The sequence below is a fragment of the Eretmochelys imbricata genome, chromosome 3 (genome assembly GCF_965152235.1).
Source record: "Eretmochelys imbricata isolate rEreImb1 chromosome 3, rEreImb1.hap1, whole genome shotgun sequence".
NCBI classification, from domain to species: Eukaryota; Metazoa; Chordata; order Testudines; family Cheloniidae; genus Eretmochelys; species Eretmochelys imbricata.
Window position 1 is genome coordinate 209159111 of NC_135574.1, and position 23015 is coordinate 209182125.

At 42.5% G+C, this 23015-nt stretch overlaps 1 protein-coding gene across 5 annotated transcripts in view; it reads right to left on the reverse strand.

Annotated features, from left to right (window-relative positions):
- The window catches only part of ZC3H6 (zinc finger CCCH-type containing 6), a 71177-nt gene extending 49703 nt beyond the window's left edge, over positions 1 to 21474 (reverse strand). For 2 of the 5 annotated variants that reach the window (XM_077814239.1, XM_077814240.1), the window contains exon 1: positions 21206 to 21472. In XM_077814239.1, coding sequence (XP_077670365.1) covers positions 21206 to 21297 — 92 coding nt within the window. In that variant the 5' untranslated portion in view covers positions 21298 to 21472. Of the gene's footprint in view, positions 1 to 2671; positions 3059 to 3330; positions 3448 to 21205 lie in introns of those variants that run through there. The other 3 variants (XM_077814241.1, XM_077814237.1, XM_077814238.1) reach the window with 3 other exon arrangements.
- Between the last annotated feature and the right edge of the window lie 1541 nt (positions 21475 to 23015).

Here is a 23015-nt window from a genome sequence, read left to right on the forward strand (position 1 = left end):
GAGACATATGGTGACAGTGAGCTGAGCAGGCTCCATGCTTGCTGTGGTATAGCGTCTGCACGGGTAACCCAGCAAAAAAGGCATGAAATGATTGTCTGCCGTTGCTTTCATGGGGGTGGCGGGGCGGGGGCCTGACGACGTACCCAGAACCACCCAGCAACAATGTTTTTTGCCCCATCAGGCATTGGGATCTCAACCCAGAATTCCAATGGGCGGCAGAGACTGCGGGAACTGTAGGATAGCTACCAACAGTGCAATGCTCCAGAAGTCGACACTAGCCTCGGTACTGTGGACGCACTCCACCAACTTAATAGTCTTAAGTGGGGACACACACAATCGACTGTATAAAATCGCTTTCTAAAAAATCGACTTCTATAAATTTGACCTAATTTCGTAGTTAGACATACCCCTAGTGATCCATCCCCTATCATACACTCCCAGCGTCTGGCAATCAAAGGCTAGGGACATTCAGTTCGTGGTATTGCATCCCTGACCATTCTGGCTAATAACCATTGACAGACCTATCCTCCAAGAACTTTTCTAGTTCGTTTTTGAACCCTGTTATAGTTTTGGCCTTCACAACATCCCGACAACTAGTTCCACAGGTTAACTGTGCATTGTCTGAAGATGTACTTCCTTTTGTTTATTTTAAACCTGCTGCCTATTAATTTGAGTGACCCCTAGTTCTCGTGTTATGTGAAGGAGTAAATAACATTTCCTTATTCACTTTCTCCACAGCAGTCAATATTTTATAGACTTCTATCACATCCCCTCTTAGTCGTCTCTTTTCCAAGATGAACAGCCCAGGTCTTTCTAATCTCTCCTCATACAAAAACTGTTTCATACCCCTAATCATTTTAGTTGCCCGTCTCTGTACCTCTTCCAATTCTAATAAATCTTTCCTGAGATGGGGCGATCAGATCTGCAAGCAGTAGTCAAGATGTGGGAGTACTGAATTTATATAAAGCATTTTCTGTCTTATTATCTATTCCTTTCCTGATGGTTTCTAACATTGTTAGCTTTTTTGACTGCTGCTGCACACTGAGCAGATATTTTCAGAGAACTATCCATAATGACTCCAAGATCTCTTTCTTGAGTGGTAACAGCTAATTTAGACCCCATCGTTTTGTATGTATAGTTGGGATTATGGTTTCCAATGTGCATTAGTTTGCATTTATCAACATTGAATTTCATTTGCCATTTTGTTGCCAGTCACCCAGTTTAGTGAGATTCCTTTGTAAGTCTTCGCAGTTTGCTTTGGACTTAACTATCTTGAGTAATTTTGTATCGTCCACAAATTTTGCTACCTGTTTACCTCTTTTTCCAGATCATTTATGAGTATGTTGAACAGCACTGGTCGCATCACAGACCCCTGGGGACACCACTGTTTACATCAGTCCATTCTGAAAGCAGACCATTTATTCCTACGCTTTGTCTACTATCTTTTAACCAGTTACTGATCTGTGAGAGGACCTTCCCTCTTATCCCATGACTTTGCTTAAGAGCCTTTCGTGAGGGACCTTGCAAAAGGCTTTCCAAAAGTCCCTGTACACTGGATTACCTTGGTCTCCACGTTGGTTGATCCCCTCAAAGAATTCTCATTGATTGGTGAAGCATGATTTCCCTTTACAAAAGCTACACTGACTCTTCCTCAACAAATCATGTTCATCTATGTGCCTGATAATTCTGTTCTTTACTACAGTTTCAACCAATCTGCCTGTTACTGAAGTTAGGTTTACCGGCCTGTAATTGCCAGGATTGCCTCTGGAGCCTTTTTTAAAAAACTGGCATCACATTAGCTATCCTCCAGTCATCCGGTACAGAAGCTGATTTAAATGATAGGTTACATACCACAGTTAGTAGTTCTGCAATTTCCCATTTGAGATCCTTCAGAACTCTTGGGTGAATCCCATCTGATCCTGGCAACTTATCACTGTTTATCAATTTGTTCTAAAACCTCCTTTAATGACACCTCAATCTGGGACAGCTCCTCAGATTTGTCACCTAAAAAGAATGGCTCAGCTGTGTGAACCTCCCTCACATCCTCTGCAGTGAAGACTGGTGCAAAGAATTCATTCAGCTGCCCTGCAACAGTGGTATTTTCCTTGAGTGCTCCTTTACCACCTCGACTGTTCAGTTGCCCCAGTGATTATTTAGCAGGCTTCCTGCTTCTGATGCACTTAAAAAAATTTGTTGCTATTAGTTTGAGCCTTTGGCTAGTTGCTCTTCATATTCTTTTTTGGCCTGCCTAATTATACATTTACACTTGACTTGCCAAAGTTTATGCTCCTTTCTATTTTCCTCAGTAGGATTTAACTTCAAATTTTTGAAGGATGCCTTTTTGCCTTTAACTGCTTCTTTTACTTTGTTGTTTAGCCATGATGGCACATTTTTGGTCCTCTTACTGTGTTTTTTAATTTGGGGCATTCATTTAATTTGAGCCTCTATTACGGTGTTTTTACAAAGTTTCCATGCAGCTTGCAGGCATTTCACTTTTGGGACTGTACCTTTTAATTTCTGTTTAACTAATGGCCCCATTTTTGTGTAGTTCCCCTTTTTGAAGTTGAATGCTACTGTGGTGGGCTTCTTTGGTGTGTCCCCCCCCCACCCCCAGGATGTTAAATTTTATTATATTATGGTTGCTATTACCAAGCAGTTCAGCTATATTCACCTTTTGGATAAGATCATGTGCTCCACTGAGGACTAAATCAAGAACTGCCTCTTCTCTTGTGGGTTCCAGGACTAGCTGTTCCAAGAAGTACTCATTTACGGTGTCAAGAAACTCTCTGCATCCCGTCCTCAGGTGACATGTACCCAGTCATGGTGGGGATAGCTAAAAATCCCCATTATTATTGAGTTTTCTATTTTTATAGCATTTCTAATCTCTCTGAGCATTTCACAGTCACCGTTCTGGTCAGGTAGTCGGTAGTATATCCCTACTGCTATATTCTTATTATTCAAGCATGGAATTTTAAGCAGGGATTCTATGGTACAGTTTGGTTCATTTAAGATTTTTACTATATTTTAGACTATGCTTTCTTTCATATATAATGCCACTCCCCCACCAGCCCAACCTATTCTGTCATTCCTATATATTTTATACCCTGGTATTACCTTGTCCCACTGATTATCATTCCAGCAAGTTTCTGTGATGCCTATTAAACAATATCCTCATTTAATACCATGCATTCAAGTTTACCTATCTTAATATTTAGATTTCTAGCATTTGTATATAAGCACTTACAAAATTTGTCACTTTTTAGCTGTCTGCCACTATGTGATGTAATTGAATGGGATTCTTTTATTTGATTGTTTCTTGACAGATCCTACCTGTACTTTATCATCTTCCATGCTCTCCTCCTTACAAGGATATAGAGAATCCTCATTAATAGATCCTCCCCTAAGGGATGTCTCTGTCCGAACCGTGTGCTCCTCCGCACCCGTCGGCTTTTTCAGAAGAAAACAGTGTTAAAAATTGGAGATCTAACAATTTTAGGATCTCCACAATATTTTTGTATTCTCCACTGTTCTGCAAATTTGAAAAAAAGTTTCACTATCACATTTTCATTACAAAGATACATCCCAACTTAAACAGAAGTGCATCTGCACTGTTGACTCAATCTTGCAGAGAATTGTTTCTAACCAAACAGCAGAAGTTAACATGGTAACTCATCTCATTCACTTCAGTGAAGTGCAAGCTTCAAAGTCTAACTGGAAATAAATAAAGCAGAAGTAGATTTTACTACAACTTTAAAATTGCAATTAAAAATCATAAAATGTAAGGAAATGCAAAAATTAAGTTTTCAACACCAACATTAATTTAGTCACATTGCACATAAAAAGGATTCATAATTCAATTTTTCTAATTAACCATATTGTTTTACTATTTAAGTTGTAAAAGCGTATACTACACCATAAAACAAATAATGTGCAATGTATCCATTATTGTCTGAATATATAATAAAATGCACCCTTTTTATATAACATATAATTTTTGTGATTTCTTAAGATTTTTCAGTTTGCAGGTGAATTCTGGATGGAGCTCAACAATCACGACATTATCAAGCTATTAAATTAATAAGAATTTGGAAATGAAAATCATGCCTTTCTAATGCCAGCATTATTTGAGGAGTCTCAGTAAAACAGTAGAAGGAAACAAATAGAAAGGGGAGAGATAATTTGTTTGGACTTCGGAACAAAAGAATTAATTCTCTGGACATCATCTAATCCCCAGGTATTAAGCACTTTAAGGACAGGTCAGTTCTTCATCTCTGTTTAGGGCCCACTTGGGAGTATTATAGCAGGAAAAGGTGGTTTTAGTCACTGACAGGTAGAGCAACTGGCCCTGTCATTTCTGCTGGAAACATCCACCTTGAGCCTACTTTCACACTGTATTATCAACCCAGTCTGATGCCAGTTGCTGACTACTCTGTGAACGGGAATCTCAGAGAGAAAACCACAACCTCCCTTGCCTCTCCTTTATGCCCTACTGCAAACACACATCCAAACTCCACCCTCCTCGCAGCCTCTACTCCTGAGAGGACCTGCCAGATGCCATCCATTCCCAATGTCTCTTGAGTTAGGAGCCAGAAGGTGGAGCAGCACTGCATGGAAAACCAAGGACAGGTACAAATTGTGTAAGAGCCCAGAGTAATTCTGCACAAGGCAGCAGGCCTGCTAGCCTAACTGTAGTGAAATAGAGGAGTATGTTCCACCACTATAGAAGAGGCAATGAGACCAAAATCTTCATAGAAAGATGAGCAAGATCTTGTTTTTCTCAGCAGAGGGAGGAAACAGAAGTGAATGGAGAAGCAGGAAGGCTTGTGAGGAACGCTAAAAGAACAAAATTGGGCAATATGAAAATAGATCAAATTTAATCTAGACAAATTAAAATAATCTATACTAAAAGGACCCATTTAAATTTAATTGCTCTCACTGATGGGCAGTGCTTAAGGGAATTAGACACTGAAAGTCACTGGAAGTTGGGCATCTTTTGAAAATATCACCCCACATTTTAATGAAAAGATCTAGGTATTATCATGGACAGCTCAGTAGGACATCCTCTTAATATGCAGCAAAGGTCAAAATCAAATAAGGCATTATGACGTAGTAAGAAGGGGATAGCAAACAATATGGAATATATGCTATTTAAAACAAGGCTAAATCCTCATTTTGAATACTGGATTTAATGTTAGTGACCTGATCTTACAAAGGACATAAAAATTGGAAAAAAGTCCACATAAGAAAACAAAATATTATAAATGTGGAATTGTGGAAGAGAAAATTTAAAAGAATGATTATTTTTCATAAAATAGATGTATTAAACATATAAAATAAAGGCAATTCAATCTATTGAGGTTCTGAAATATACAGAGATACCAGACTCATCCATAGTTCTAAGAATAGTCTCCACTCCGTACACAAGCCCTAATTCCAAAGTGTTAAGAATTTGGAAATATCGCCAAATAAACCTGTCTCAAGACAGTGCTTATCAATAGCAAGTTCAAAATACATCTACTATTTCAAAACTTCACATTTGGAATTAACTAGAGACTTTAAAAATTACTACAATTCACTCCTCCTAGGTATGTTAAATCATCTCATAGCAAAATACTAAGATTGGGCTATGGCATCCACAACCCAGTGGAAATCCTACAACCATTTGGTGGAGCAGGTTGAGAAGACTTCAGTTCATAGCTCAATACTGGCGCTACCTCAGGTACAGGATTAGTGACCAATTGAGACATCTTCTGTATCTATCCATTGTTGGTTCTCCAATCTTCTGAGGCAAAATTACTTTGAGATGGGATATTATACACACGCACTGCCCATGCTCCTGCCCTGGCACAGTTTGTCATATTTTCTGTTCATTTTCTTTTCTGCCTTTGTCCTTTGGTTTTCTCTTCAACTGCATTTATTTTCTAGTTTTTGTTATTTTATGTTCTCTTGTTTTGTGGCAAGCCTTCTCTGTTTCCCATTAAGCAGGACTATACGCTACTTGGATAGGGGCAATAATTGATAACTCCATAAAACCAAAACCAACTCTTGCAGCTGAACTGAATGCACTGGGAACAGAACACAGAAGTTTTGGCCTGGAGGTTACTATTCAAGCCTGCAGTCTTGTGCATTTGACCTACTCCTGCAGCATTGTTCATGGCACTTCTTCACCTCCAACTGCTGTAACACATTTGCATTTGTAAAGATAAGATTTGGGGTCCTGCAAGTTTCTCTCCTGTTGGTAATAGCTCACCTTACCTGATCACTCTTGTTACAGTGTGTATGGTAACACCCATTGTTTCATGTTCTCTGTATATATAAAATCTCCCCACTGTATTTTCCACTATATGCATCTGAAGTGAGCTGTAGCTCACGAAAGCTTATGCTCAAATAAATTTGTTAGTCTCTAAGATGCCACAAGTACTCCTTTTCTTTCTACCCCCAATGTTGTTCACTTTCCCCCATCTCCTCAACTAGTCTGGACTGGCCCCTCAAGGTTTGGAAACAATAATTGATATTTCTATATTCGACTCACCACAATACTTGACAGAAAATGTAAAACACAAAGCTGTTTGTTCAAAAATTATTTCTATAAAATTAAGCTGAAAAATCGTAAATATTTTTTATTCGTTATTTCAATTAGTTTAAGGGCGTGGGTATCTCCCTAGCAGAATACCATTCAATGAGAAAAAACTGCTCAAGCTGTCTGTCGGATAATAGACTGTAGTCTTTAAGCCATCAGTGAAAGGATGGTTTTTAGAAGCTTCTCCCTTATGAAAATTGATGAACATTTTTAGACTTTCTGAAGCCCTCAGCATAAGCTAAATAAAACTTTTAAGCCTGCTTCTTACCATCCCTGGAATGCAATCTGTGTTGATTTGGGGAGACAAAATTACCACTAAATTTAAATTGTTCAATTGTGTTATAATACTTCTTAATTTTTCAAATGCAAGATCACACAAAATTTGAGATCTGTACTTGTCCACTCTGCCAGAAACCACAGGTGTGAGCAGCTAGCTACAATAGGTCTTGATAGCTCTTAAAGAACAAGAAAAACACAGTCCTTAACAAGAAAAGGAGTACTTGTGGCACCTTAGAGACTAAGGTGCCACAAGTACTCCTTTTCTTTTTGCGAATACAGATTAACACGGCTGCTACTCTGAAAACAGTCCTTAACACGATAGGGGAAATCTGATTTCCCTATCTAGTTACATTTCAAATGCAAAGAGAATGAATTCAACACTATTCTTGGTTATAAATATTAAAATGTATTTTAAAGAAAGAGAATTAAATTTTCAGGCTTTCTGAAGAAAAAATCATAACTCTGCTTCAGCAAGTCTTGTTTCATTGCAAGTCAAAAATGATGGTAGCCTGTAAAGACAAGGTTTTGATCAAATGGAACAGTAGGAAAACCAAAATAATATCTATGCCTCCAGCCAAGAATAGGAAACTAAAGAAGTGGTTTCAGAACAAAGAGGAGATTTTAAAAGATGCTTTCCTAGAGCTGTGCATAAAGTTCTTGAACTGACAAAAAGGAGGTTGTCCCTTCCTGAGGGGCCCACCACGGGTCTTCAGAAAACTCATCCCAAGAAAATAGGAAGATAGGACTTAGAACTGGAATGGATCTTATGGATCCAGTCCAGTCCCCTGCTGGCATCATCATCATATAAACCCATTCATAAATTTATCAAGCTCCATCTTAGAACTAGATAGCCTTCCAACAGAAGGAGTAGGGGGTAAACCTGTTTCAGAACCTCACTCCTCTGATTAGAAACCTTTTAACTTCCAGTCTAAATTTATTCATGGCCATTTTATGCCCATTTGTTCTTGTACAAACCTTATCCTTTAGCTTAAATAGCTCTTCTCTCTCCTGGATGTCTACCCTACAGGGTATTCATAGACAACAATCAGATTTCCTCTCAACCAGTTTTACTAAGCTAAAAACAAGCCAACTTCTTTTACTCTCCTCTCATAAGACAAGGTCTCCATTCCCCAATCATCCTAATAGCCCTTCTCTGCATCTGTTCCATTTTAAATTAATCTTTCTTGAACATGGGTTACCAGAATCATACACTGTTGCAGATGAGGTTTTACCAGTGCCTTGCACAGTGTCATTAATACTTGTCTATCTCTGGAAATACTGTAATACTGGAAATACCTTGCCTGATACATCCTAGGATTACATTTGCCTTTTTCATGACTGCACCACCAGTGGTCCCACTAAAGCCACTAGGACTGTGTTAAGGTCCCACAAAGGAACCAGGTCTCAGACTAGAGGATGGAGATGAAGAAGCCCTTTAAAAAATCTTGCTATCATGGTACTGGGGAAGACAGATCTTCCCTGAATGGGGGGATGAAATGCTGGTAGCACTGCCAACTGCACTCTCAATGACCTACGCGCAAGTCCTGATAATTTAAGATGCAGCAAGTATTCTGAGTTGTCCAGGATACAAGCCAATGTCAGCTGAATTCCACGGGCCATTGACCACACCAAAATCACTTTCATTTTACTGAATAGGCCATTCTAATAAGAGGACTTTGTACTGTTGAATAGGACCTGTTGAACAGCTGCAGAACACCACACTTCCTTTTCATTTAGCCATGAAGCAGCCACACTGTGAGATGCACGGGACTAAGCGTGGGACACAAGGTGCAGCCGTGATTCTAAATGATTAGGTTGGGATGGAGAGGAAGCAGCACAAGAGGCTGAACTGACAACACGAGAAGATTCGAGAACCAGCACTGCGTTGGGCCATGCAAGTACAAAGAGAATGAGCTTAGCCTGATCCACCTTTGTTGAGGCCGCAAAGATCAAGAAGGGGTCTTACCCCTTCTTTGGATTTGGGCACCAGAAAGTATAGAAATAGAATACATGACCCTGGTGTTCTGGCGGAACCTCCTCCTCCTCCACCACTTCAAAGCCAGTAGAGGGAGAATCTGCTCAAGGAGCAGTTTCTCATGAGAGGGGTCCCTGAAGAGGGACGGTGGAGGGGAAAGATGGATGGCATAGCCCGATCTGATGGTGCTTAGGACCCAGATATCAGTGGTGATAAAGCCCCAGCCACTGTGAAAGTGAGCCAGCTTGTCCCCAAACAGAGGGAATGGGGAGAACAGGAGCGATGACTGGAACACTGCTCTGGACTAATGAGTCAAAATGGTCCCTTGGGGTTGCCAGTGAAGGGCATGTGAGCTGGCAAAACCCTGAATCTGACTGCCTCCTCCTATAGAATGTAAGCCCTTTTCTGGGATAGTCCTGCTGTGGGAGGGAAAGGCTGCCTAGATGTGCACTGTGGACAATAGTGCCGCTGCTGTTGATCACCTCTGCACCACTGGCGCGTATGCCTCCAAGGAACATAGGGTAGCCTTTGAGTCCTTGAAGGAGTGCAGAGTCTCATCCAAAAAGAGTGTTTGGCCACTGAAGGGCAAATCCTCTATGTGCTGCTGCGCATTGGGTGCACTATCCAAATTCTGCAGCAAGGAAGCCCTTCTCATGGTCACAGCCAAGGCCATCCCTCTGCGCAAAGTATGCACAACGTCCAGTGCAGACTGCAATGAAGTCTTAGCCACCAATCAGCCTTTGGTAACAAATGCCCGAAATTCTTCTCTCAAGGCTTTGGGCAGCTGGTCTGCAAATTCAGACATAGTTGTTCAGTTCACAAAGTTGTACTTGGATAGTAATATCTGCCGGTTAGCAATCCACATCCACAAAGAAGAGGAGATGTAAATCTTCCTGTCCATCAGGTCTATTTGTTTAGAGTCCCTATCCTTGGGAGTGGACTTAAACCTGCCCTGCCTGGCTCTATCATTCACCATGATTACAAGTAGGGTATCTGGGGCCAGATGGGAGTAAAAACCCGCAAATCCCTGCACCAAAATGAAGTAGTGCTTTGCTACAGGCCGTTCCGAAGCCAACATGCTGCAGAGGACTGTAGCAGGCTCAAGGAGCACATTGTGAACAGGAAGGGCAACTCTCCCAGGGGTAGATGGCTGCTGGGTATCCACTAACTCATGGGTGTTCTCCTACAAGAACTCAGCTTGAGTATTTCGGGAAACAGTCAAGCACCACAAAAGTTCAGGCACACCTTGAAATCCTCCAGTACCAAAGGGAAGAAAGAGCCAGACTCCACGGAATTGTCTGGAGAAAAAGGATGAAGCGGTTAACTGTGCCAGAGCTGGATCCTACTCCAGGACTGATGGGCCTGGATATGAGGACTCTGGAGGCTCCATTAGGGGAAGGCTCACCAATGTCTGGCCTGTGATGACTTGATAGTCACCACCACACACCTGGTTCATGATCTCACCCTTGAGCGAGATGAGGAGTGGGACCTCTGCGACCGAGGAGTGTTCCACAGATACCACTGGTATGGATAGGGCATTGATGGCTAGTAGATGCCAGGCCAGGGACCCACAGGCCAACCACAAGACGAGCACCAATCCTGTTACCCAGAACGCTCCAAGAATGGCCTCTGACGCGGGTCAAGCAATGGAGAATGAGAGGAGGAAGATCCCACTGTGGATGCCGAAGAGTCTCAGGCTGCAGAGGATAAAGATGAAGCCAGCCCTGAGAGTGCGAGCAACCACACTGACTTTTCTGTAGCCCAGAATGACAAGGGAGATGGTGTCAACGGTCGAAACGGTATCAGCAGCACTGAATATGCCTCTGCTGTTTACAGTGCTGGAAGCAGTGTCGACCCCGAAGTCAGCAGTGCACTAAGGTAACTGATGGTGCCAAAGTGGAAGGCAGGGAATGCCACCATAGTAATATCGCTGACAGTGGTCACAGATGTGCCAAAGATGATCCTGGTACCGGAGAGGTCCCTTGTGCTGAGCCTGGCACCGGCCCCAGTTCTACTGACCATGAAAGCGAAACATCGGGGTACAGTGCTGACAGACTCACAGGTTCAGCGGCCTGCACAGCCAATGGAGCTATAAAAGACACAGCCCTGGCAAAGTCCTGGACCAAGGGTGTGGTTGGGACAGAAAGGCAGACGAGGTTATGTTGCTGCCTGACACATGCCAGTGCAGAAACAGCTGGTGCTGGCATCACCCTTATCAGTACCAGAATCAACAGACGCCCTGGAGCCAGAAACAGAGTCAATGGTACAGGATCTCCGACCTCCTTGACTGATACCAGGGAGCAGTTGATAGGACCTGCTCCATCCCAAGAAAATGGTATTCACCGTGCTGATCCACACTCCATCTGGACAAAGAAGAGGAGTCACCACATGACCTGGAGTGGCCTCAATTGATCTTATGTAACCTTTTCCTTTGTGCACTCAAAAGGGAACTCCTCCTCCATCTCTTCGGAGAGGTACCAACTCCAGCACACGAAGCAGCAGCACTCAGAACTCAAGGGCAACCTCCAATTTGACAAGACCCTTGGTGCCGAAGCAGATGCACGGCCTGTTCAACAAATGCTGCTTCAGATGAAGCTCCCTTGGCACTTGGGTCCATTTGGTGAATGATCTGCAAACTGAGCACTGCTCCTTGATGTGGGTTTCGCCCAGGCACAGGCAGCATCCTGTATTGGGATCGTTGCTGGGGACTGCTCCTCTACATGAGGAACAATGTTTAAACCTTTGTGAAGGCATCACCAGGGAAATACTTAAACTACACCTAACTAACACTAAATCTAATTAACACTATACTAAGGGTACTAAATAGCTATATACAACTAGAAAAGTCACTAAAAATAGAGGGACTGTGAGATGAAAACCACAAAGAGGTCCAACTTCAGCCAGGATTGGTAAGAAGGAACTGAGAGATGTAGCAGTGTTGCTGCCTCATGTAGCAAGGGGATGGGCTATGGCCATGAGTCGCAAGCACTGCCATTGTATGGGCACTGCTAGGCAAAATTCTCTGGATCAGGTGCGTGCACGCCCAGCGCACCAATGTGGAATACATGGCTGTATCTTCTCAAAGAAGGCGGTTTCCCTGTGGGAGTGCAGACATTTCCCCAGCATTTGTAGTGAACTATACCAGCATCCATTACTTCATCATGAAACCACCACAGTGCACACACATCCTTTTTATTTTATTATTAAACTTTTAATCAATTTTTTATTAATAGACATCTGTGCCCTCTGTTTAAACACATCTTTGACTGATGTGGTGTGAAATAAAGAGACAGTCCATTCACAAATTATCAAGGATTTTGCTTTAAAATAGGATGCTGCCACTTACAACTTTAAAGTGAGAGGAAGCCTTAAAGAGAAACAGTCACCAATAGTTTGCAGGACATTACTAAGACTAGAAAAAGTATCAAGTACATACAAGTTAACAAGCTGCAAAACTGTACATCTAACTTATCACTTACAGAGATGTGTAATCGAAAAAGGAAAAGATAAAAAGATGACAAAATTGAAAACCTTACACAGTAATGCTTTTACTACTCAAACTTGCTTTCTTAATCTGTACAGACTGCATGAACGGAACTCCTACAATTTAAGCTATTTCTTATAAAATTTCAGAAACCTAGCTACTATGGTAATACCAGTATATGTCCATTCAACAAAACTGAATCCTTTTCTTCCTAAATTAGAATTCGGTGTTGAAACATCAGTCTTGCCTATTATCTGAAACTTCAGTTGAGAGTAAAAGGAGGTTTTCTGTTAGGAAAGATTAGTTCTTACACATGTATATTTTGTAGACATTGGACCTTTTTGTGTGACAAGAAGTTGTGGTTACTAAAATCATACAGACCACTTACAAGAGCAATAAAACAGACTGGGCAATGGAGGTGATAAGTACTTAATTTACCAAAAAGTCCAGCAGAGAAATAATTAGACCTAAAAACGGAAAACAGGCCACTACACAAGCCTGGCAAAGGCTAACCAATATGATCAGGATGGGGGCTACAGACAAGGAACAGCCAGTTTATTAGTAAGCACTCCCTGCAATAACAAAGTGAAAGATTCAAGCCAACTGTTAAACATTTTCCTGACGTCCCTTTATGTAATACCCTCCCGACCCCACAAAAAACTTTGCTAACTTTGTACTAAAAAATTGCTCAAGTCCATCTCCTACAAGCACAATAATAAAAATATATCATGTTAATCACCAATTAAAGCCAACATTCACATATATATCTCTACTGTCTCAACTTTACTGCCAATCACAAATTCTGCAACTTCATACGAAACTCACTTGTAATTCTAACAGAGCCACTCCAAATGTAGATGTCCAATTCCTCATAATTACACTCAAACACAAAAGATAAATATTTACCTAATTTTCTCATGTATAAATGACATCTAGACTTTAGTGTTACAACTATTCTACTGGAAAGATATCTATCTGCCTGGGGTCAGAGTTTAGGTTTTGCATTTCAATGTGACTCTGAAGAACTGGATATCAGCATAGTGAGTGCTCTATGTTGGAACTGAAATGTGTGGATTGTGTATATTTGGGTAGTATTGTATGAGAGTTGTGATTGGTGTGGATGAAAATGTTGGCTTAGCTGGTGATTTCTTTGTTTTTATTGATTGTATTGATGGGAAATATACTTGATTAGCCTTAATTTGCATGTGGGAATTTCCCTAGTTTTTAATTGGCAAGAAAACAAAATTATTTTTATATAAATTCTGCAGGAACACAACAGTGCTCTAATTGGTCATGAGAGACTCAATGCAGCGAGCATGAACTAGGCTCACCTTCTGCAGACGTCTGGACATACGTAGCGGAGTGTGTGCATTTGGATGTAGGGTGGAAGGTTATAACTGGTAGAATACCAATTGGGGGCATTTTAGATGGGAAATTTTTATCAATGTTGAACATATCAAATGTTTTAAACCAGTCAAGTTTAACATGGTGAATACACTTCCTGTTTCCATGACTACCTCCTCCCCCATTCTGTCCCCTTTTCATGTCTGTCAGCATCCCTTGTAACTGCCTTCTACATTCCTTCAAGTTGTGCTCTCTCTCTCCCTTTCAAACAGTCCTCCAAAATACCCTTCTCCCCCAACCTTTCCATTCATGGTTCCCTCTCCCCTAAAGCTTCTTTCACACACCCATCTTTCATGCCCACATGTGCCCTGGAAGGCACAGTGCCAGGCAGAAGGTGTATGGCTCCATGGACTTTTATCCCTCCTTCACTTATGTTCACACTGTCACCAGTTATGGAGAAACGATAAATACAACTGCAACTTAACTGAGGAGAAGCTATATTTTTTAAGCAAATTTTGTACACTCTATAAAATTCCAAAGAAAAGTCAGATCAACCCGAAAACTGGTCTGTTGGGTCGAGGGCCAAGGCAGACCTGGAGGGTAAAATCCAAATCATTTGAACAAGAGGGTTCCCAAGACAGGGCACCCTAAAATGAGCTTTTTCCAAAGTTGCAAAAAGCTTTTTAAGGGCATATCTACATAGGGAAATTTACTGACATAACTACATCAGTATAATTATACCACTGTAACTACGCTGGCATAACTCCCCATGCACATGCTCTTTTTCAGAGTGCCTTTTTTTCACTTTAGCTTAAATCACTTCCAAAGAGCAATACAAGTTAAACTGAAAAAGGTACTCTAAATCCCAAAAGAGCATGCCTTTTGGAGAAGTTATATTGGCATAGCTGTAGCAGAATAATTATACCAGTACAGCTGTGCTGGAAAATTTCCCCAAGTAGACAAGTCCTAGTGTTTTTTTATATACACCTATGGAAGAAACAGGGCAAGAACTGAATACAATGTATATCACTCAACTTTCGTAGCCAAGATCTGGTGCATGGTACCAAAAAAGAAGGTCCATAATTGTAAACATGAAGTTAACAGACCTTTTGGGAACTACAGAGTGAGATGAGGCAGAGCTGGCAATTCTCTTATGGATTACTAGCATGGAACATACACTCTTGGATGGAACTCCTGACACAGCTTCAACACCAGCTCCCCTTTGAACGTAAAAGAGAACAAATAGGGGACAGGAAAAACGCTTCTCTGCAGGGATTTGTACCAAAGACCTCTAACATCACAAAGCAGACATCTATTACATGATGTAACAGAATAACTCTTTTACCTGGTTGCATTATTCTTACATAGGGTAAAGAGAGAGACATGACATAAACTTGCTGGTTCAGAGTGTCTTACTTGCCTTCATAAAAATATCCCTTTTTGTGTAGCAATATCCCTTGCTACACAAGCACTCCACTGGAAGCCAATAATTCTACACTTCTTTCTTCCAGTAACTGGCATTAATAAATCCCTTTGCAACTCACACGGAGAAAAGCGTCATATACATTTAAACTAGAAAGGATGCAAGTATTCATCCCCTTTTACAGTTACAGATAGGAGGACTGAGGACCATTATATAAATGTCACTATACACACACACACAAACTGATGAAAAAATACTACCATCAATAATAATCAAGTGTACAGACAGGCAAAATAAGAAAAATGCTTCCTGAGAACTTAAGAGTTTGATTTAAGGATATTTACTTTTATATTTTGACACACAATGTTGACAATGTGTTTTAATGGTTATAAAGCTTTAACTTTTTAAATCTCAATGTCTACCTTCATTAAATAATTATTGTCTGACCCCATGTCTGAACTCCCCATTATTTCCCACAACTGTGAAAACGTAAGTCAATAAAAATGTAAATCAATAAAAAAAATACTTGAAGCAGATAATTTTGCACAATCATGGAAGTTTAAATCAATAAAAATGGGGAAAATGCTTGAAAATGAACACTGATATTATCCACTGAGATTATAAAAAAATAAAAATCAAATTGTGCCAAGCCTATTGCAGAGCCAAGTTTCATCCACTAAGCCATGCTACCTCTCACAAAGATCAGGTCAAATCTACATGCTCGGCCAAGCTGTCCACACAACACAGCCAAGCCTGCAACCAACTAACGTACATACAGATAAACTTGCCCTCGCTAATAACCACACATGACAGACCTTCTGACTGAACACTGTTGTAGTTAAGGTGATAGGACTCGGGAGAACTAGCTATGCTAAAGACTTCCTATGTGATGCAGGGCAAGTACCTTATCAGGATTTTCAGGTGTCCATTAGTTTTGGCCACTGATTTTCAAATCGAAGGGCAGGCAGAGAAATCATCTGTGGAAGGGTTGCTGCTCTCCTGCCACACGGAGCTGGCTGGGTTCTAGTCTGCCTTTTGGAGGTAAGGCACTGGGAAACCTACCGTCAAACAGGCTATGGGGACATGATGGGAGTGGGTTTCTGCCAGGAAGGGCAACGACAAGCCGCTAGGGAAAAAGAAGGGACCTCTCCCCATAACCCCAGGTTCCACTGCTCTCAAGTCTCATTTTATCATTATTTAAAATAATGAAGGAAATTCAGCAGAAAAAAGACTTTGCTAAGATGGAGTTAAGATTTCAGCCACAAGACACTATCTTGAGTAGTTAATCTTGCATGCTGTCACCTTAGTTCCCTACTTCCCAGTTTTCTAGCATTTGCCATTCCTTTACAGTAAGAGACACGTGGAGGAATTTAACTCTGCATTTTGATTTTCTAATGTTTGAACTTGGAAATTTAAACTCATGTCCAGGAAAGGTATGACTACCCCTAGGCAACATTATGTGGCCACAAACTTAACTCCACCTTAATTATTTTTTTTCTCTGGTGAATAAATATTTACATATTTTAAAATTTTCAAAGTAACTGGTCATGGCAAATATTTGCATATTCAATAGGGAGAAGAGACTTTGAACACTCATGAGTAAAAAGAGGGGGTATGGAGAGAGGGCAGTGGCCTGCAAGAGGTATAGAGTGAGGGCCTGGAAAAGGAGAGCAATTAGACAGAACAACATGGAGCCAGGATGAATTAATAGAGGAGCAAGAAAGCAGAGAAGAGGGACTAGGAGGACAGGTATGCTGGATAGCAGGATGTCTTGTGCTGTACCTCTCAAGCCCCCTCAGCTTTTACGTGCTTTGGCTCTCCAGCTCGATATCTTTCCAACTTTCTTGCTCCCTGACTCCCCTGAACTAAAATCCTCCAGTGTTCCATGCAACTGGGGAGCCAGCGAGACCCAAGTAGGCTGGGGGCGAGAAACTTGCAAACTACAGTGGAGCAGAGAATGATAGAGACTGTATGCCGATTTAAGCTTACTGTTGCTCAGCCTACCTAACCCCAGCTCTATTTCTCCCACCACAATCCCTACTCTCTAGCACCCACTGGCCTTATGACTTATCAGAGCAGAGCACCACTCTGGTAAACCACAGGAAGTTTGTCAGACAAGTACTATTTCAGTAGCAGACCTTGAAGTTATGCTTGCCAGGGTGTGGATGAAGAAGTGCCAAGGAACTGGGGTGCCAGAAGGGACCAGGAAATTCCTGGGATAGCTGGAGGAGCCACAAAGAACAGGAAAGGCAGAAAACCTGTGAGACAGACAGGCTGGGCAGCCATGAGCCTATCTGGCTCACCTGGATATACGCAGATGACAGCTGGTGAGCTGAGACAGGCGGGGCAGCTTCAGAAAATGGTAGTAGCAGAATGAGCTGTTCCATCGGCTAACCTCAGTCAAATAGGCTATCTTGTGCGTTTAATTTTAAAATGTCAGAAATTTTCTACCTCAAAGATACTATCAGAATGTGCATAGGATATCAGAATGCGTACTTGTGTGATGACTGGGATTTGCGGTTGTTAGCAAAAGTTACCAAAAACATGAAACAAGCCAATTTTTCAAAAAACAAACAATTTTCAAATGTTTCCTCTGCAAAAATTAGTAAAATTTCACTGCTAAAGTTACATAAGAAGTTCAGTTGTCCCACTGGAGAGTTATTTTGTCAGATTTGAAGACTAAATTAAATCTTCAGCATATAAAACAGAGGTAGTATATTTTAGTCATGCTTTAAATTGATATCACAACACAAAATTACTTAAAGAATCACTAGTAAACCCTCCATAATTAATGCCTAACCATTCTGACTTATATTAGGTCATTATTATTATTTTTTTACAATAGTTATTGGTATAAAATAAATCTTACAGTCTGACTATATATTTAGAGAGGTGCAAAACAGCAAAAATGGAACCAGTACCTGATCTGAACTTTCAAATAAAAATATTCATCCCAAATCATGGAAAGAGCTATATTTTTAAACTTTCCTGCTGCGGTAAACATGGCACTAGTTCAAACATGGCCCTACTTATTGCAATCAAGCCCCTATATGCTTGTAGTTCAGTATTATTCAGGAGACCAAAGTAGTCAGAGTTGTACTGGTGCCATATTCTTTTGTACCTGTAAAAGCTAAGTATTCAATTCCTATGCCAGACATGCAGGGATATAGCTAGTAAAATCATCTACTGTGTGATTTAACAATATGCATGCCTGCGGATCAGTTTAAAAGCAAGGCCCTGATCCTGCAGCTGATAGGAGCACCAGTAGACTGCTGCACCCATGCCAAGCCTCACTGACTTCAGTGGGGCTCTTGGGGGAAGTCCAGGAAACTGTCCACAGCATGCGTTGCAAGATCAGGGCCCATTTTTATGTATTTATTTGAGCTCACAGACTGTTCTCTTCACTAATCCTCTTAAGACACCTGCTTTATTGCAGAAATGTTGTGGTTCTTTGTATATGTAAATAGGGCTGTATTTTTGTGTTTAGTGTTTATTTGCTGTAGTCTCAATTTGTTTGTTTCTTGTCTATGTAAGGAAGGGGTTGTTTCTATTTTTCCATATTTTTAAAAAATGCACACTGTGAGTAATCCTTCAGGAGAACTAACTTCATGTGAAAGTTGAGCTTTTTCTATTTAGTTATCTGTGCATGTAAAAAGAAGTCCTACATAGCTTTTTGGGGAGAAAAGTATTTTCCTCACTCAGTCAAAAGAGTTAAATTAATTTTCTTCATTTTTAAAAAATTAATCTTTAAAGTAAGACCGTGAAAAGTTACAGCCCAAAGCAATACTTTCCTCTTAAAAACAAACAAGATTAAACTGGGGTAACTGTGAAAGGTAATTTGCAACTATCTATAGCTGTAATGAAAATTTAATTCTTGTAATTCTAAAGATTAGATTAATGCCAAGATTGCTAAAATGTTAACAGAAGTGTCACTGATTTACATAAAATCAGGATCTGCAACCTTTTGTGTACTGCTTACCTACTATATTGCCACCCTTACTGATCTATGGGACTACTGCCATAGTAAAGTCATACTACTGATCTACTTATGTAGCAAAACACTGAATGCAAGGCAGAATTGGCTCAGACTACACACACTATAATTTTATGCTACTAAAAAAAATTATATTATAGTAATGCTTCTATTAACGTCTTCAATTTGGAATGGACACTGATCAGTTACTCAGATTTTATCCAAACTATCAACCTAAAAACACTGCATTTTTCTTTTCAACAAGATAATACAAGGGACAATTCAATCAAAACTATTTTCACCTAAAGATGTTCAAACTGAAATCCACACCCCTTAAGTGTTAATCATGTTTTCTGTGATTTTTTTTTTTGTTTAGATGAGTTTGTGCCTGTTTCAGAGTAATCAACCCATAAGGAAAATTTGTAAACTTCCTAAAATGTATAATGCATTTTGACTGGGTTGAATTTGCATATCTACTGTAAAATGAGAAGGCATATATTTTATCTCTATTGTTTTTCTTTTCATTATGGTAAGTTTATGGTGAACACACCTTGCTATGAACTATTAATAGGGGTAATCCAGACAGTCAGTAGGATTGTCTATAAAATGTATTATTTATAAGGCATGCTTAATTTGTTTATTGTTAGGGCATCATGTTCTTCCAGAATTTAAAAATAGTATAAATAGATGTTAAGAAATGTAATAAGTTTAACAGTACAATTAACCTATTAAATTGAAGATATTTAAACAAAGCTATAAAATAAGAATTTAACAGTTTTCCCAGTGTAGGAATAAGTATACTAGTGAGCATAATTTTTGAAAGGCACTTTACATGTAACAATTTAAGCTATAATACTGATACTGAAGAATTTCAAATTAGAAATACTAGTCTTTAGTGAAACAATGGGAAAGAATTCTTGGGTCCCGGCATCACCACCAATACTTGAAAGAAAATGTGAGCCAAACAGTTACAAAACCTGAAACAATGTTCTATGGTAAAAAGAGCATGTTCCATCAATATTTGACTGGTATGCAAGTGTATACTTTAAGCAAGTTTTTTGGGCAATTTATGATGTGGTCACAGTTCAAGACTAGTGATACATTAAAAAGTAAAAATACTGTGTCTTCCCTTTAACCCTTCAAATTTATTTAAAGGTAGCCTTCTCCATCATTAACTATTATATGCAGTAGCACTGAGATTACTTTAAAAATTAAAGATGGGAGGGATAATGGTGAGACTAAAAGTTAGAGGATCCAGAGGCTATTCCAGATCAGGGATTCACTATGTGTTTTGGGAAAGACATTTAACCTATGTAGGCCTCAGTTTCCCTACCAGTAAAAAAATAGGATTAATAATTCTTACCCCACAGGGGTGTTTTGAGGTTTACTTAGAGATTGTGTCATGTTTTTCAGTCATCTGATAAGAGCACTGTAAATGGTTGGGGAAGTCTGCAGAAGGTTGGGCAGCTGTTGAAAATCACGATTACAAGGGCACTCATGTGCTTTCTGTCCACGTGCCCTGAATGACGGGGAGTGGTGAGGCTAGAAGAGAATTTTGGGGCAGTGCCTAGGAAGGCCAGAGCTGTCTGAGGATAGGATCTGGACTGCCAACCAACAGCTGCAGAAAAGAAAGGGAGAGAGCTGGAAGAGAGCTCCTTACATCAGGAAAAGGACTCTGGTTTGCCGCGCATGGGGATTGAGAGGTGGCAAAGATAACGTCAGTCAGACCTTAATCTGCATAAAAAAAGATCCAGTTAAATGTGGCGGGTGTAATCTGGCGAGAAAATGAGGTTAAATATGGCCCTAGTGCGAGGCTCCCTGCATAGATTAAAACATTCTCTTCCACCTGACGGGCAGCACGGGGTTGGGGGGTAACAAACACAACGGTGACAGTCAACAGACACCCGCTGCACAGTGCATCGTATGGAAAGAGATGGAACCAAAAAATGAGATGTCAAATGCATGCAAGAAAATGCCCCTGTACTCAGGAGTCCCGCCACCCCCTTCCCTCCCCCCGCCGTATTAACCCCCCACTTCGCAGCCTGGAGGTGACCTGGCCCCCAGCCCCGCACCCCCTTACCCCGCTAGGCACATTAACCCACAGCATCACCGTTATGAGACGCGGAGAGAGAAGAATGTTACTCGACCTTTCGTCCCCCGCATGGTGCCTGTCAGAGTCGGGCATGTTTGGGTCAAGGACTGGGTTTGGGGGGTTGGCGAACAGGCTTTCAAAGGCCATGGTGCGGGCCCTGGGGTGAGCGGAGGAGGAGGAGGAGGGAGGTGGAGGAGGAAGGCAGGACACTGCTGCTGCCCGTGGTGGTGGTGAGGAGGAGGAGGAGGCGGCGCGCGCTCGGCGGCGCAGGAGGAGGAGGAGGAGGAGGGTCGGTCCCTCAGCGAGGAGAGATGATGAAGGTTTCACTCACGGTTACTTAGTGAGACACTAACAGTCACTCTGTGCAGGAGGCTGCACAGGGTGAGCCCGGCCGCCCCGCTGCCCGCTCTGGCAGTCCGCGCGGGCAGGCGGGGCCGGCGGCGCGGCGGCGGCGCGGCCCGGAGGAGCAGGCCCGGGGCACAGGAGGAGGAGGACACACGGGGGGTAGGGAGTGCTGGTGGCCGGAGATGCCCGGTTATTTCTTCCTTACAAACATGGCGCCCGCCCGCCCGAGACACTCGCACAAAATGGCGGCGGCGGCGCGGCCCGAACGCGCTCAGCGCCTCGGCCAACAACAACAGCTCCTTCCGCGCCAGGAGGAGTCGGGGGGCGATGGCGTCGCACTGCCGTCGCGGCGCCCCCGCCCCTGCGCTCCCATTGGGCCGCGCCGCTAGCGTCACGGAGCGGGAAGCCGGCGATTGGGAGAACTCGCTGCCAATCGCTGGAACGAGGAGGCGGGCCTTACTGATCACCGCCCTCCCCTCAGTCAGATTGACCGTCTCGGCAAGGAATAGCGTCCTCCTCCGCGGCGCAGGGATATCTGAGGGCAGGGAGAAGAAAAAAGTCCGCCAGTGTCACGTGCCTTTCAAGGCGCTAAAGGGGGAGGAGGGGAGGAACCGAGCCTGTGGCAGGGCGCAGGGTCTGGCCCAGGGCTGGGGAGGGGCAGACCCCTTATTGCCAGTGCCCAGGAGCCCTGGGTGGTGCCCGTACCCCAGCAGATAAATAACAAACCCAGGGGCTGTAACAAACCCACTAGCACCTGGCGTTTGACCCTCCGGGGAGCCACCTGCCCCCACGCACGAGCGCCCCCCTCAGGTCCACAGCCCAGCCTGCTGTGGCAGAGCGCATGGCGACGTGGGCTCAGGCTGGCTGCTTGAAGGGGAAGGCCGGTCATCCTCTCCTCTGCTGTGGCTCTCTGCCCCTCCCCAGCCTCCCATAGCCCTGTCCTGCCGACCCCAGGGCTTCCAAAATCATGGCACTGGCCCACGCCCATTGGGGTGACAGGGAGTGTTGCCCACACTCCCAAATACATATTGGGTAAGGCCATTTTGGACCCTGCTGCAGGAGCTCTCACCCCATGTCTCCCCGTCCTCTGTCCAACAACTATTTCTACCCTCAAATCAACCCTGTCTTTTCAGTCCCTACATCAGTTCTCACTCCCACCCAGGCCCGGCATTGGTTCTGTCCCCACATCAGTTCTGCCTGACCCCTAGCCCCCACATCTGTTCAGCCCCCAATCTCTCCATCAGTTCAGCCCCCAACCAGCTGCTCCTAAATTATGCCCCCACACACACCAGTTTTGCCACCCCAGCCCCAACTCTGCTCTTTCTGAGGCTCTTTAGCCCCTCTCCGAGGCCTGGGGAGGGCAGCAGTGGGGTCCTCTCCTCCTTCCAGGTGTGGGGGCAGCTCCAGGGTTTCTTTACCCCTGCTGCCCTTTCCCAGGCCCTGGGGTGTAGGGAGCTCACAGGTAGGGTTACCAACCCTCCTGGTTTTGCCAGGAGTCTCCTGGAATCAGGTCCTATCTC